The sequence below is a fragment of the Artemia franciscana genome, unplaced genomic scaffold (assembly GCF_032884065.1).
Source record: "Artemia franciscana unplaced genomic scaffold, ASM3288406v1 PGA_scaffold_87, whole genome shotgun sequence".
Lineage (NCBI taxonomy): Eukaryota > Metazoa > Arthropoda > Branchiopoda > Anostraca > Artemiidae > Artemia > Artemia franciscana.
In genome coordinates, this window is record NW_027062715.1 from 71,913 (window position 1) to 89,792 (window position 17,880).

A 17,880-nucleotide genomic window follows, 5' to 3' on the forward strand; every position below is an offset into this window, starting at 1 on the left:
CCCAGAAGATCATAAGGTGATGTAGTGATAATCGCAACGAGACCTAAAGCAACAAAACGGTGTAAAACCACTGTTAATGCACAAATCTCAAAGATGCGTGAAATTAAGCTGAATAAATGAACATAAAAAGACTTTAGAGCAACTATATTATAGCTTATGAACAATTATAATACATGAGCTGGCACCAAGAAACGAAAGGATTCGGCAGAAAACACAAAAATGTCCTTCGTGTGAAAAAACGTAGCTGCTTGCGCTCTGCGATTCTTTGCTTAGGTGTGGTTCTACCCTAAGCTCATGCAAATTTCTTACAGTACCTTCATCATTATCATCGTGATAAACATTTTATGCTTTGCGTTGCCAGTGGGTGATCAAGCATTTTCTTAAAGCCTTTTGTATTGAAAAAGTATTCCATTTAACTTATTCGTCTTGATCTATCTGATTTCATGAATATGTCTGTATCAAAGTGCCGACAGAATTTTCATGTTGAAGTTGAAGCTGCTATTAATAAACAGATTAATTTGGAACTTCATGCATCTTACATTTATCTTTCAATGGTAAGTGCAATGTATTGTTTTTTTATATTCTTAGGCTTTTCTGTAAAGTGATGTGAATTGGCCTATTCTTGCCTCAATTTGACATGGTATCAAGAATCCCTTAAGTTCTACCTAAAAAAGAGGAAATTTTCAGGTGAAGGGGCCACCACCCTATAAAGTAGCCTCTTACTTAGTTTCAGCAGCCTAGGTGGTAAAATTTTTGCAGTTCATACAATTGACTTACCTATAAAGTGAACATACCATATGATGCCTTTTTAGCCTATGTTCTTTTTGAATATAATAATTGCTTATACTGCAAATTCAAGTTTAAGCACTTTTTGAGCTCTTAAAAATGATGAATTTTCAATTAAAGTATGAGGCATTAGTCATTTTCAACAAAATAAGACTACATTTTCTCAGTGCTGTTTTCTTGGTCATTTTTGACAAAATAATAGGCCTACTATATTTTCTCATTGCCAAAATTATTGTCATTTTTAATGAGGTTAGGCTAGGTCAAAAAGTGCTTAAATTTGAATTTGCAGTAGGCTAGACTAGAAGCAATTATTATATTGGTATAGAACATAAAAAAGACATCAAGTGGTATATTCAATTTATTGGTAAGCAAAATTTTTTTTTGCTCTTTGGCAAGTTGTATTGTTGCCTTTTGGTAAGTCTTATATGAACTGTGAAAAATTTACTGCCTAGGCTATTTAAACTGACAAATTTACCAATTGATATAGGATAATAAAAACAGTAGCCTAGGCTATTCAATTGAGCAAATTATGTAAAACTAAAACCCTCACATCTTGTTACCAAAGAGGAATTGAGAAGAATTGTATACACCAGAGAAAAGCTGAAAATCTAAGCTACAGCTTATATCAATATGGTTACTAGGCTATTAAGTTATTTGATATCAAACACTTGAATTTTTTGTAATTTATTGACTTACCTACAAGGATCTCTTTGGAAATACCAATTATCTTATTTTGATGTATGGCCTATATCCTTTTAGTGTTTAAGTTTTATTCATATATTAACAGAAAGCTAACTTTCTTCTGATTGCAAAAATTTAACTCCTACTGATTGATATTTATTCTATAAATCACAAATATATAAATAGCCTATATTTTGTAGTCTATATTTATGCTTTAATTGCTTATCAAAACAGACCACATTTTTAATTTATGCTGAAAAATTATTGGTGAAAATTATAGGTGGTCCAAAAACCCATTGCTATTTTTCTGGAATGCAAAAGAAAAGTGGTCTTTCCCAAAAAGAGGGCTTTTGCCCTACTACTTGGATATCTAAGAAAAGACTTGCATCTTTAGAATCAGGTTTCTGTCCTGAATTCTGATTTAAGCCCCACCATCCATAATATGTTGTTATAGTTTTGTAATTTTGCTGATAGTGTTATATTTTCATATTATTTTGTTTTATTCAATTAGCATTAACCAAGCATCATTTCTTGACAGAACTTGAGTGTAGTGGCTATAAGACACAAGTACCCAAATTTTTTATGCATTTTTTAAGTTTTTGTACTTTCCCTCTCCCCCCCCCCCAGAAAAAAAAAACTGAATACAGCCCTGTCCAGAACCATCAAACAGAAACAGCTGCAAAGAGAAGATTAGATTCTGTCTAGGGTAGATCCAGCTTGGACATGGTTTGTATGTGCAATAGATAATTTGAGAATAGTCAAAGCTCTAGTCCTCAGACTGTTGGGCCTAAGGAAAAAAAAAAGAAATTGGTCTTACAACTTTTTACCAGCCACCTTTGGTAATGTTTATAATCAATCATTCTTGGAGAGTGAGCTACCCATATTGTTTTAAATTTATGAGTTATCTCCTATTATTCCCCACCCCTAAAGGGGAGGGAGAGATTCTTCCTCTGATCAATATTAATCTATTTTGGTGTAAAATGGCTAATATTGCTAGCCTACTAATAGCTTGTGAAACATACTTACTTTTAATTGATTTAGGATGATTGGGCTGCAAATTGATTTATTTTGTAATGATTGTTTATACTTTTAATGTTAGAGTGGTGGAAGGGTCTGTTTAGTGACGTTTGGCTAAGGATTATGTTTATGGCCATCTGATCATACTTGTTGAGAATTTTCCCAGACTTAATAAAATGTGGTATACCCTTGCTACATGAAAGCTGTCCTTTGTGTCTGAAATTGAACATCTTTATTGCCATATCAGTCTCAGATTTGTTGCTGGCCAGGTCAGAAATCCTAAAGTGATATTTTCTGCAAAATTTCTGTATGAAATAATTGCTTAGTGGATCTTAAGTTAGTCATTCAATACTTTGTGACACATTTACCTTTCTATTGAAATATATCCTTAAAGCCTATTTTCTATTTGGGTCATTTGCATAGGGATATTTCTCATGTGGCCATCTTTATTAGCCCAAGAACCCATGGAGGGTGCACATGCCTTTAATGTGCTGGCAGATTGTCTTCCAATTGGTATCACCCTTTAGAAAGGCACTAGAACTCTGGCTTCATGATCAAAAGAGTCCTTGTGAAACTTTTTGCAACCATCTGTCCTATATGATGATCCCTTGGAGAAAAATAATGCAAGGGAAGAAATACTGCTTTTTACTAAGTGAATGCCATGGTATTGAGTTCCTTTCTCTAAAATGCATATTTCAAATCTATGTTCTATATGGGTCATTTGCACAGAACTCCTAGAGTACACCAGGGCCTTTAAAGGGATGGGAGATTGCCCTGCACTTAGTTTCAGCTTTAAAAAAGGCACTAGAACTCAGACTTTGATCAAACCAGCCCTTCCCAAACTTTTAGCAACCATTTGCTCTATATGATGATCCATGTAGAGAAAAATTATGTGGAAAAAGCAAATGTTTAAAAGATTCATTTAATTGAGCCTAACATTTATCTTCCACCTTGCTGTGCAAGCTGGACCTCTGGAAAGTCAGAAAGTTTTATGACACAATGGCACAATCAGTTTCTATTTTCTTGTTATTTTTCAAAAATAAATGTTTCATTTGTTTTTTTTTTTTATATGTTTGTTTTCCCAAATTTTTAGCAACCATTTGCTCTATATGATGATCCCTGGGGAGAAAAATAATGTGGGAAAAGCATATGTTTAAAAGATTCATTTAATTGAGCCTAACTTTTATCTTCCACCTTGCTGTGCAAGCTGGACCTTTGGAAAGTAAGAAAGTTTTATGGCACAATAACACCAAACCTGACAAATAACCCGGTACTCCCCATTGAAAAAGGTGTAAGGCAGGGTGCATTGACATCACCTACTGCATTTAATAACAGCATCGTTAAACCACAATCTAAGTGAAATCTGACATACATTCTGAGAGGAATTGATCTATCGTTAATAAGCTATGCAGACGATGTACTTAATTTGAGCCGCCTCCTTCACGGTTTAGAGGAGAATTTTATCCAGCTTCAAGTAGAATATGGAAAAATAGGCCTTCAGTTTAACGAAAAGAAATCTGATGTGTTGTTATTTAATGCTAAGCAAGGGTCTGCTGTTGATGTTAGGCTGGGTGGTGCTACTGTTCGGCTTGCCGAACACATAGTTTATTTGGGGATCCCTATTGGTCGGTCTATGCTTGAAACACGTCATCTTTTGCAGAGTCATCTGCAGAAGTGGACCTCTTTAGCGTATAGCCGTGTTGTAGTTTACAGGCGTCAGTTTGATCGGCGGATTTTGGCCCGTGTATATAATGCAATGGCACTACCTCATTATCTGTATCTAAGTCCCTTTTGGAGGATTTTCCAAAAGGAAGATAAGAAAAAATTGCGGTCTACATATTATAAATATGCAAAGTACCTCTTACGGCTTCCACCATGGACAAGTAACTGTATTGTGACAAGTCGGTATGGGATCATCAACCCTAATGAAGCAATATTAGCCCAGATCGCCAGATATAACTCTAATATTGTTACTCATCCTTGGGCAATTATTTTGAGGCAATAGGTTTTTTATTTTTTGTAGTTAGATACTCATGTGTTCTTTATTTTTCTTGTGTGTTGTGTATTCTTTTGTAGTGAGTTTTTTTTTTTTTTTTTTTTTTTTTTTTTTTTTTTTTTTTTTTTTTTTTTTTTTTTTGATGGGAATTAAATATGCATGTATGTATGTATGTATTCCTGTACAGTGATATTTAAAGTTGTATGTATGCAAAAGCGGTTCAGTGCTTCATCGAATGTTCTTTATAAATTATTCCATTGTTGTGATGTTTCTTTTTTTTTTCTCATATTCCTTTTTTTGTCGTTTTGTCTGTATACTCCGTCTCTGTTTACTTTGTATTGTATGACGGGTTAGAAATAAAATAAATAAATAAAAAATAAATAATGGCTTTTAATCAGTTTGACTTCTATTTTCTTGTTATTTTCAAAAATAAATGTTTCATTTGTTGTTTTTTTATATAAGAGGTTAAGACTATGTTTAAAATTAGGTTAGTACATTATTTTTAATATATATATATATATATATATATATATATATATATATATATATATATATATATATATATATATATATATATATATATATATATATATATATATATATATATACTAGCTGTTGGGGTGGCGCTTTGCGCCACCCCAACACCTAGTTGGTGGGGCGCTTCGCGCCCCCCCAAGCCCCCCCGCGCGCGTAAGTCGTTACGCGCCATTGTAGTTGTGTCCCTGTGTCCCACCTGTGAATATAGATAGATTTATATATGTGTTTCAAACTACGTAAAAATTGCGAATATACAACATTCTTGGCTTTCCCATTATCTGTGGATATACAAAGCCGTATGTACTAATAATGACGTCATATGCAAACGCTCTTTTTACAAACAAACAAACATGCATACACACAACTCGTTTTTATATAGATAGATAGATAGATAGATACAATGCAAATTAACTGCGTAAAACTTGCGAATATACAACATTCTTCGCTGTCCAATTGTCACTGCATATAAATAGATTGTCAGGTTTACCGACCCTCGAACATGCAACGTACAATTGTCCATGGGAAAAACAATCAGTATTAAGATCTATACCACATTTTTCTAATGATTGACCTTGAGCTTTGTTAATGGTGATTTCAAATGCTAATCGAATTGGGAATTGCAATCTTTTAAATTGAAAAGGCAGATCTGTTGGAATCATGGGAATGCGAGGAATAAGAAAGCCTCACCCTCAAAAGGCCCTGTCAAGATTGTGGCCTCTATTAAGTTTTCCATTGTTTCTTTTACGGCAAGTCGCGTGCCATTGCAAAGCTTTGGTGGGTTGATATTTCTTAAAAGTATTATTGGTACGCCTATTTTTAGTTGTAGCACGTGTGGTGGAAACCCTGAAAGATCTATGGAATTTAAAAATTCAGATGGATAATTAACCGCTTCATTTGGTTCCAAAACTGTGTCGACTGACTTGTAAAGGACTGCCTGGTCTCGAATCTTGGTCAAAACAATATTGTTGATTTCGTGGACGTCTATATTTTGCCCCCCCCCCAAGCCCCCCCGCGCGCGTAAGTCGTTACGCGCCATATTAGTTACGCGCCATTGTAGTTGTGTCCCTGTGTCCCACCTGTGAATATAGATAGATTTATATATGTGTTTCAAACTACGTAAAAATTGCGAATATACAACATTCTTGGCTTTCCCATTGTCTGTGGATATACAAAGCCGTATGTACTAATAATGACGTCATATGCAAACGCTCTTTTTACAAACAAACATGCATACACACAACTCGTTTTTATATAGATAGATAGATAGATAGATACAATGCAAATTAACTGCGTAAAACTTGCGAATATACAACATTCTTCGCTGTCCAATTGTCGCTGCATATAAATAGATTGTCAGGTTTACCGACCCTCGAACATGCAACGTACAATTGTCCATGGGAAAAACAATCAGTATTAAGATCTATACCACATTTTTCTAATGATTGACCTTGAGCTTTGTTAATGGTGATTTCAAATGCTAATCGAATTGGGAATTGCAATCTTTTAAATTGAAAAGGCAGATCCGTTGGAATCATGGGAATGCGAGGAATAAGAAAGCCTCACCCTCAAAAGGCCCTGTCAAGATTGTGGCCTCTATTAAGTTTTCCATTGTTTTTTTTACGGCAAGTCGCGTGCCATTGCAAAGCTTTGGTGGGTTGATATTTCTTAAAAGTATTATTGGTACGCGTATTTTTAGTTGTAGCACGTGTGGTGGAAACCCTGAAAGATCTATGGAATTTAAAAATTCAGATGGATAATTAACCGCTTCAATTGGTTCCAAAACTGTGTCGACTGACTTGTAAAGGACTGCCTGGTCTCGAATCTTGGTCAAAACAATATTGTTGATTTCGTGGACGTCTATATTTTTGGGTGCGAGAATCGCTCTTTCACTTAGCCATTTATTATTTTTATAATTTTTTAGAATATTCGGAAATACTTTTTCAATCAATTCATTTTTGGACGTCACTAAATTACAGAAATCAGCAGGTAGTTGTATACGTCCTGAAATTGAGTCTACTGGGAGCTTTCCGTTTCCAATTGCCAGCAATTGATCTGAATATGTTTGACCAGAGTCATCATTTTGCAATCGGACACGCATATTTGTAGTTAATTTTAATATTTTTAGGTGTGCCCATAAATTAGAATTTTTCAGGCAAGCATTCATTTCCTTGCTGTTCTTTTGATTCCTCGGCACGCTTTCTTTTCTGACTTTCTCTATCAGCAGCAAGTTTTTTGGCATAGACTCTTTGAGCATCTTCATCAGTCATTGTAAACTTAAACATTAATAGATTTCTTCGTGAACATATGTCTTATATAACTTGAATGACGTCACCTTCAAAGCAAAAATGACGACAACTAATTTCATGACGTCAGTCGAAACATGACGTCACCTGATCCACAGATCCACAGACAGACAACTTATTTTTATATATATATATATATATATATATATTAGCTGTTGGGGTGGCGCTTCGCGCCACCCCAACACCAAGTTGGTGGGGCGCTTCACACCCCCCAAGCCCCCCCGCGCGCGTAAGTCGTTACGCGCCATATTAGTTACGCGCCATTGTAGTTGTGTCCCTGTGTCCCACCTGTGAATATAGATAGATTTATATATGTGTTTCAAACTACGTAAAAATTGCGAATATACAACATTCTTGGCTTTCCCATTGTCTGTGCATATACAAAGCCGTATGTACTAATAATGACATCATATGCAAACGCTCTTTTTACAAACAAACAAACATGCATACACACAACTCGTTTTTATATAGATATATAGATAGATAGATAGATAGATAGATACAATACAAATTTACTGCGTAAAACTTATGAATATACAACATTCTTTGCTTTCCAATTGTCACTGCATATAAATAGATTGTCAGGTTTACCGACCCTCGAACATGCAACATACAATTGTCCATGGGAAAAACAATCAGTATTAAGATCTATACCACATTTTTCTAATGATTGACCTCGAGCTTTGTTAATGGTGATTGCAAATGCTAATCGAATTGGGAATTGCAATCTTTTAAATTGAAAAATTAGAATCATGGGAATGTGAGAAATAAGAACAGCCTCACCCTCAAAAGGCCCTGTCAAGATTGTGGCCTCTATTAGGTTTTCCATTGTTTTTTTTTTACAGCAAGTCGCGTGCCATTGCAAAGCTTTGGCTGGTTGATATTTCTTAAAAGTATTATTGGTACGCCTATTTTTAGTTGTAGCACGTGTGGTGGAAACCCTGAAAGATCCACGGAATTTAAAAATTCAGATGGATAACTAACCGCTTCATTTGGTTCCAAAACTATGTTGACTGACTTGTAAAGGACCAGCGGAAATAACAATTTTATGCATATCAGTAGGCATCAAATCGATGGCTGTTTTGAACAGACGCACTAAATTATTATTTTTGTGGAAAAGATGTTGCAATTGGGAAACGATTGTCCTTTCAACATTGGGAGAAATTTCGCAATGTGCATTCAATTCAGAATTTCTATCACTGATGAAGTACAATTGTAAAAATTTATGATTCTCGCCTGAGAATGGTAGAAGGGACCCTGCTCTATCATAAATTTGCCCTTTTACTTTGAAAGTAGACATAAATTGATCTGGATTTCGATTTGAACACATCTACTCAAGCTATAATCATTGACTGGGCTGTACCTGAATTTCTACGTGAACACATGTCTTAAATATCTTTAATGACGTCACCGTCATAATAAAAATGACGACAACTAACTTCATGACGTCAGTCAACACACAAACATGATGTCACTTGACAGACACATCCACAGATGTATATATATGTATATACCACTACCATCTTCAATAAAGTAGGTTTATTTTCTCAGAAATATGCATCTTCTGACTTCCTCTGAAGTTGAAACTTCTATTCTCTATTAGCAGTAATAGAGTTCACATTTTACCAGGGTTTCTTAGGCTTGTTCACTTGGGTGGCAGTAGTTTTATTATGGCACTTGGTATCTACCAAGTCATGTATTGTGATTGCAAATTCTGTCAGTCTGTCTATTGGCCTGTCCTGGTTTGGCTACTTTAGGCATTTCCAGGCAAGCTAGGATGATGAAATTTGGCAGGCGTATCAGGAACCAGACCAGATTAAATTAGACATTGTTGTTTCCCCAATTCGACCATCTGGGGGGGGGGAGTGGGTGGATGGTTAAGTTAGAAAAAATGAGATATTTTTAACTTACAAATGGGTGATCGGATCTTAATGAAATTTTATGTTTGGAAGGATATTGTGTCTCAGAGCTCTTATTTTAAATCCCAACTGGATCTGGTGACATTGGGGGGAGTTGTAAGGGGGGCTAAAATCTTGGAAAACCCTTGGAGTGGAGGGATCAGGACAAAACTTGGTGGGGAAAATAAGCACAAGTCCTAGATACATGATTGACATAACCGGAACAGATTCGCTCTTTTTGGGGGAGTTGGGGGGAGGGTTAATTCTGAAAGATTAGAAAAAATGACGTATTTTTAACTTACAAAGGAATGATTGGATCATCATGAAACTTCATATTTAGAAGGACCTCATAACTCAAATTTGTTATTTTAAATCCCGACCAGATCCAGCGCCATTGGTGGTGGGGGTCGGAAATCTTTGAAAATACTAAGCTGAGAGATCAGGATGAAACTGGGTGGGAAGAATAAAAACAAGTCCAAGATATATGACTGCCTTAACTGGACCGGATCGGCTCTCTCTGGTGGAGTTGCGGGGGGGGGGGATAATTCAGAAAAACTAGAAAAAATGAGAACTTATGAATAGGTGATCAGATCTTAATGAAATTTAATATTTAGAAGGGTCTTGTGCATTAGAGCTCTTATTTTAAATTCCGACCAGATCCTGTGATATTGGGGGGAGTTGGAGGGGGAAACCGGGATTCATGGAAAACGTGAAAATAGGGGCATCTTTATCTTCGGATCTTAATGAAGCTTGATATATAGAAGGATCTTATCTCTCAGATGCTCCATTTTTGACTCAAATTGGATCTGGATCATGGGGGTTGGAGGGGGGAAACAGATATCTTGGAAGATGCTTAGAGTGGAGAGAATGGGATAAAACTTCATGGAAAGAATAATCACAAGTTTTAGATACTTGATTGGCATAATTGAAACGGATCTGTTCTCTTTGGAGGAGCTGGGAGTTGTTAATTTGGAATAATGAGAAAAATTGAGGTATTTTTTTTCAAACAGTTCTTGGTAACAAGGAGCAAGCCGGCTCAATAGTAAACAAAACTCTAAAAAACGGAATTTCGATGCTAAAAAGATATATCAAAAGAATCGGATTTTTATGCTGATTTTAAATACATAAGTTTCATCAAATTTAGTCTTTGTCATCAAAAGTTACGAGCCTGAGAAATTTGCCTTATTTGGGAAAATAGGGGAAAAAACCCCCTAAAGGTCATAGGATCTTAACGAAAATCACACCATCGAATTCAGCGTATCAGAAAACCAAGGTCCAATCTACAAAAATGTGGAATTTCGTATTTTTTGCCTGAAGACAGATCACGGGTGCGTATTTATTTGGTTTTTTCCCAGGGGTCATCGTATCAACCAAGTGGTCCTAGAGTGTTGCAAGAGGGCTTATTCTAACGGAAATGAAAAGTTCTAGTGTCCTTTTTAAGTGACCAGAAAAATTGGAGGGCACCTAGGCCCCCTCCCTCACTCATTTTTTCCCAAAGTCAACAGATCAAAATTTTGAGATAGCCATTTTGTTCTGCATAGTCGAAAACCATAATAACTATGTCTTTGGGGATGACTTATTACCCCACAGTCCCTGGGGGAGGGGCTGCAAGTTTCCTTGGGGGAATATTTCATGGGGGAAGAGAAATTCAATGGAAAGGGCGCAGGATTTTCTAGCATTACTATTAAAAAAAAACAATGAAAATATAAACATGAAAATGTTTTTTCAATTGAAAGTAAGGAGTAGCATTAAAACTTAAAACGAACAGAGATTATTACGCATATGAGGGGTTCTAAAAATACTTTAGCATAAAGAGCGAGGTATTTAGGAGGAGATGAATACTTCGCTCTTTATGCTAAAGTGTTTTTAGCAATTTCAACTATTTATTCTACGGCCTTTCTGATTCAGGGGTCATTCTTAAAGGATTGGGACAAAACTTAATATTTAGTGTGAAGAGTGAGGTATTAACGAGGGGACAAACCCCCTCATATATATAATTAAAAATATAAGAATATAAAAGTTTGCTACGTAAGTTAATTCTTAAGTTACGTATATTTTTTACTAATAAAAACGTTCGTTAAAAATTAAAAGTTCTAGTTGCCTTTTTAAGTAACCGAAAAATTGAAGGGCAACTAGGCCTCCTTCCCCGCCCCTTATTTCTCAAAATCGTCTGATCAAAACTAAGAGAAAGACATTTAGTAAAAAAAAAAGTATTAATATGCAAATTTCATTTTAATAATTTATGTACGGAGAACCAAAATCAAACATGCATTAATTCAACAACGTTCAGAAACTAAATTTAAAAAACTAGTTTTTTTTTACTGAAATTAGGGAGCGACATTAAAACTTAAAACGAACAGAAATTACTCTGTATGAAATGGGTTGTCCCCTCCGCAATCCCTCGCTCTTTACGCTAAAGGTTTTAATGGTTTTAAAAAGTAGAGTTGTGGCAAGAATTGTTCGCGTAAAGAGCGAGGGATTGGGGAGGGGACAACCATTTCATATACGGAGTAATTTCTGTTCGTTTTAAGTTTTAATGTCGCTCCTTACTTTCAGTTAAAAAAACTAGTTTTTTATTTATTTAATTTTAACTTAAGAACGGGTGACCGGATCATAGTGAAATTTGATATCTAGAAGGGACTGGTGTCTTAGAGCTCTTATTTCAAATCCTGACCAGATCTGTTGACATTGGGGGGAGTTGGAGGGGGAAATCGGAAAACTTTGGAAAACGCTTAGAGTGGAGGAATTGGGATGAAGCTTAGTGGGTAGAATAAGCGAATGTCATAGATACGTGATTGACGTAACTGTACTGGATTCGCTCTCTTTGGGGGAGTTAGGGGGTGGGGTACAGTGCTTTGGCAAGTTTGGTGCTTCTGGGCGTGCTGGGACGATGAAAATTGGTAGGCGTGTCAGGGAGCTGCACAAATTGACTTGATAAAGTTGTTTTTCCTGATTCGACCATCTGGAGGGCTGAAGAGAGAGGAAAAATTTGAAAAAACGAGGTATTTATAACTTAAGAGTGGGTGATCGGATCTTAACGAACTTTGAAATTTAGAAGGACATCATGACTCAGAGCTCTTATTTTAAATTCCGACCGGGATTAAGCGTCTAATTTCCCTTTTAAATCAATCTATTGATTGTTGGAATTTTGTTAGAGCTCATACCATATTAGTTCTTGGCTCTTCTGACCTTGTCACAAGTGCCATATGAGCTCTTGTTCATTAATAAGTTTCCCAAATTGTTTCTCAAACTTATTTGTCTGTCTTTTCATATTGTCATTTAATATAGAAGACATTGTCCTGTGAGTAGGTGGTAACACCGAAGCTAAACATAATAATTTCTGTCTGGTTAAGTTTTACTCCTTAAATGAATTTCTGCTCATTCTAGATTCCCATATTAATCTTAGTTTATAATGACCATATTGACCTGCTCAATAATGAAACTAAAGCAGTCTTCTCAATCTATTGTATCAAATTATGACATATCATTAAGTTCTTTGTTTAGTTATTTTTTAGATGCTTCTGGAATCCAATCTGTTAGTCCTGTTATAGATATTCAAAATCAAGTCGAATTGACATAATTTATTAATCTAGTTGGTGTTCAAGTTGCAGAAATCGGTATGCTTAAATCCAAATCAGTATTGTTGGAAATTTCTAGCAAAAATATTGAATGCATAGCATTTGACATTTAAATTATAGTTCATCTCATATTTTCGTTGTTTGTCCTGAAATTTGCAAAAAGAAGTATAAATGATTAATTCTTGTAATAACACGCAATTTGCAATACTATTTTAAATATACGAATTTTGACCTTTAAATCAGCATTATTTTCAGTTTTCAAGTGGTCCCAAAGGAAGTCAATCAGGTTTTGAATGAATATTCAACTACTGTTTATATGCTTGTTCGATTGTTTCCCTTTTTGCTTGAAAAATGTGCAGGATTGTGTGTGTGTGGATGGGAGGGGTCAATCGCAAATAAATTAAACCAAGTGCAAAATAAAGGATTATATAGGGGAAACTGGTGAGCATCTCGGTATTTACTGTGGTATTCTGCCTGGTTTGCCCACCTGAAGTTTCATATTCATCGTTTTTAAGCAAGTTAAGTACTAGTGAAGAAATCCATGTCATTTCATCTTGTATTTTGAAAAAAGGCTATCCCTATTCAAAGTTCTCAAATGTCCTATCCCTCAGCTTATTTGTTTTGCTAAAGTCATTTATTCAACCTTTTCAAGCATGTAATCAGGCGAGTCATACCCCCACCCCCCGCTTTTCCTCCCAAAATCCTAATCTTTTCTAAATTTCTTGGCACTTATTACTCAGATTCAGGGGGATTAGTTCCAGCAATTTTATTGGAGGGGGGCAAGAAGGGTCTACGTCCAGTGAGTCAAGGAACATGGGCTATACAATATTTTCCCCAAATTATTGGAGGGGCAACTGCCCTCCCCCTTAACCACGCCATTGCTCAGATTATAATTTTTTATTATCCCTCCCCCCCACTAAAAAATACTGAAGAACGCCTAGTGCATGCGTGCCTGTTATTAATGTAATTTGAAGTACAGTATATGCAAAAGACACCGATATGCTCAAAATGTAACAACATGTCTGGCCTTCCAAAAATGTTTCAAAAAATTCGTGACTTATCATGATAATTGTTTTCTTCCCGGGTCTAGATAAGAAAAGGTATTTTAAAAATTAGAGTATTTGGATTAGTAATGCTGTTACAGTTTATACCACAGAGTTATTTTAGTTTTCAGTTTTGAGCTAAAGAATACTGAAAAGTATGTGTGCCAATAACATTTGGTTTCCCCTAGTCCTGGGCTCAACGGTGTAAAAAGTTGGTTCTAACCTTCTTTGTACCGATTTTTAAACGTCTCAAAAAGGTTTGTTCGCTAGCAAATATTTTAGCACTCTGCTTGAATATCAAAAGAATTATCTAGAAATACTTAAAGAAATTTTCAACTAATTTCGGAGGTTCGAGAAATGATGTTGCAGCGCCATTTATTTTGAATTGTTTCTAATTTAGCGGATTTTTTTAAAAAATTAGCCACATGGTAAAGATGAATTCTATAATTGTTTAGTTCATTCAGGTTTTTTGCAATGTGTTAATATTTGTGATTTGTAAAATTTATTATATTTAGTTTACCTATTGTTGCTAAAAAGAGGGATATATTAACAGGATAAGTTTGTTTTGGTGTTACTTGGTTGTTTTACATTTGCTGTTGTTTTTTTTTTTCTTTCATAGGCATGTATTTTGGGGGTGATACCTGATACGGGGATGCCATGCATATTCTGTGGTAGCTACAACACTTGGCTGGGTATAGAATTTAAAGTGGCAAAACCCTATAGGCCAGTGTATTCTCCTGATGAGCCCTTGTGTTGGGTTGTTGCCTCTGAATTATTTGTCTTTATTATTTTTTCTATTGTTTGGTAAATGACGACTTACACTTATTGACGACATGACTGCCTGTCCATGGATTATTCTTTATGGTTGATTGTGTATGGCTAAGCTGGTTGACCTATGTGATTGTATGGATGAGTACGGTTAAGGCCTCATTCAAGTGCTGGTCTATATTAATCACTAATTTAGGAAAACAGTCTTCCTTTTCTCCTTCTGTGTCTCTCTTTTTTTCTTTTTTTTTTGTGTGTTTTTGCTGTTGCATTGATGATTTCTCTTTTCATGATATATATATATATAGAGAGAGAGAGAGAGAGAGATTTATTATTTGTAATTTACTTATTATTATTACTTGTATAGATTTAGTGTCATTCTAATTTACTTTGAATTAAAAAGGAGTTTCCCTTTGTTCCTTGCTTCTAGGATTAATGTTTCATTCCGCTACATTTTGTCCCACCCTCTCTTCTTTTAATCCATATGCTCTTATTTTTAGTTAGGTTTTATTTATACATTGGTTTTTCTTTGACATCATCATTTTTCTGTATTTTGTGGTTATTTTTTTTTGTCTTGTTTCGTTTGTAATTTGACTATTTAGACATTTAATTTACTTGTTGCATTTAATTTATTTTTTCATTTGTTCATTTAATTTTTTTATTTCATTGATTGATCCATATTGTATCTATTACTTATTATTTTCATTTACTTTTTTTTTTTTTTACATTTAAATTCATTTATTATAGGCAACTCGTTTCGGTCTTGATGACGTTGCTCTACCAGGCCTTGAGAAATTTTGCTGCATTTTTTATAGGCAACTTATTTTGGTCGTGATGAGATTGCTCTACCAGGCCTTGAGAAATTTTTATACATTTTTTATGTGCAACTCATTTCGGCCGTAATGACATTGCTCTATCAGGCCTTTAGAAAATTATAATACATTTTATAGGCAACTCATTTTGGTTGTGATGATGTTGCTCTACCAGGCTCTGAGAAATTTTAATGCATTTTTTATGTGCAACTCATTTCGGCCGTGATGACATTGCTCTACCAGGCCTTTCAAAAATTATAATACATTTTATAGGCAACTCATTTTGGTTGTGATGATGTTGCTCTACCAGGCCTTGGGAAATTTTAATGCATTTTTATAGGCAACTTATTTTGGTCGTGATGACGTTGCTCTACCAGGCCTTGAGAAATTTTTATACATTTTTTATGTGCAACTCATTTCGGCCGTAATGACATTGCTCTATCAGGCCTTTAGAAAATTATAATACATTTTATAGGCAACTCATTTTGGTTGTGATGATGTTGCTCTACCAGGCTCTGAGAAATTTTAATGCATTTTTTATGTGCAACTCATTTCGGCCGTGATGACATTGCTCTACCAGGCCTTTCAAAAATTATAATACATTTTATAGGCAACTCATTTTGGTTGTGATGATGTTGCTCTACCAGGCCTTGGGAAATTTTAATGCATTTTTATAGGCAACTTATTTTGGTCGTGATGACGTTGCTCTACCAGGCCTTGAGAAATTTTTATACATTTTTTATGTGCAACTCATGTCGGCCGTGATGACATTGCTCTACTAGGCCTTGAGAAATTAAATGCATTTTTTATAGGCAACTCATTTTGGTCGTGATGACGTTGCTCTACCAGGCCTTGAGAAATTTTACTTGGAGTCCAGTCATGAAGAGAGAGATCATGCGGAAATGTTCATTAAGTACCAGCTGAGCAGAGGAGGACGAGTTGTATTTGCTAATATAGAGAGACCAACGAAAGAAGAATGGTCAACAGCTTTGGAGGCAATGGAATATGCTCTCAACTTAGAGAAAGAAGTTAATGATGTATGTCCTTTACCTTTCTTCTTCTTTATGAGTCTTATAATGAATTTTGGGGAACCTACACTTGTATTGCCCTAAATAACGTTTAGTCGTAATTTACGTGTTTATTTTTTGGAAAGGGGAAATTCTAGAGAAGTCAGAAATTCTTAAGATGTTTAACATTAAGTAATGAGGAAACGCAGTATAACATGCAGGTTTTTCAAAATTACAGCAAAATTCATGAAAAATATGAAAATAAAATGAAAACAGTGTGGAACCATGAAAATAGATCTCTATAAAAGAGAAGAAGTTAATTCTCTCGTATCATTTTACCATAAAATAATGTACACATTTCTGGGGAAAGGGAATCATGAGAAAATTTTTGAAAGGGAAGGTTATTAAAAAGGCATGAGTTACTATATCTAAGGTTTCCAAAATTGGGCTGTACTCTCCAAGGCTATTTCTAATATATGCTTTCTTTTTGTAGATTCCGAAGAAATTTGGTGATAGGCCTATAAGTGCAATATAATGTGTATATATGGTTCTGTGATGTCGAACTGTACTGAATTTTCATTCCAATAATACATATTTAGATTCTTTCATTAATTCTCGTTTTTAAAGTGTATAATATGCGCCCCCTTTCTAGTAAAACGTGTCTATGATGGATAAACCGATTGTAAAATTTGGAGCCCTTGGGGCTACCTCAGCCAGGTTCTCCTCCCCCCTTCCCCCTCGAAGGTTAATCTTGGACCTTTCAATGACTCTAAATGATAAGAGTATTTCAAAATTAAGATTGGTGCTATGGGAGGCTACATAGGTGTCCAGGGGTGATCTATGACAAGAACTGTTCATAGTTGCCATTATATGCACACCCAAGGATACAGTGAAGGAAGTTCATATTATCCCGGTTTCCTAGATCGCGGTAGTATATTTCTACATATTTTTTTTTCTTTTAAAAATATTATACTGTGTATTCTAATTTGGGTGAATAACCGTTTTATGAGATTTCAAGGGGTATTGACCCAAAACAAAGGTCGGGAACCGTTTGATTTATATAATAGTTTCAAAACAAGATAGTTTTTCTTTTTTCATTTTCTAGATATTGTATCTTAGACACAGTTCCCTAGCATAGTTGAATTGTTACTTTTTTTTACTTTGATAGTTAAATTGTTACTTTGTTACCCTGGATCTAGTTACTTTTTCGTGCAAATGAACTATTTAACAGCCTTTTCTAAAACTCCTTAGTCCTCCCTTCCCCTGGAAATTCCCACTTGGTTTTTTCCTACTCAAAAAATTTCATAGCCGATATCCTAAAGCACTCTCAGATATCACAAGATAAATGAACGGAGTTTTACTTCATATGTCTGTTTTGTACCTATATGTACCCATTTACATAAACCTGAGCCCCCATTGAGCCCCCTCCTCCTTCTGAGGATTGTTCAAGAAAATTC

General features: G+C 35.1%; 1 protein-coding gene across 1 annotated transcript in view; it reads left to right on the forward strand.

Annotated features, from left to right (window-relative positions):
• The first annotated feature begins 309 nt into the window (after positions 1-309).
• LOC136042226 (soma ferritin-like) overlaps positions 310-17,880 on the forward strand; it is a 19,871-nt gene continuing 2,300 nt past the window's right edge. Inside the window, exons 1-2 of the mRNA XM_065727165.1 lie at positions 310-554; positions 16,229-16,453. Of these exons, the coding sequence (XP_065583237.1) occupies positions 444-554; positions 16,229-16,453 (336 nt within the window). The 5' untranslated portion in view covers positions 310-443. The remainder of the gene's footprint in view (positions 555-16,228; positions 16,454-17,880) is intronic.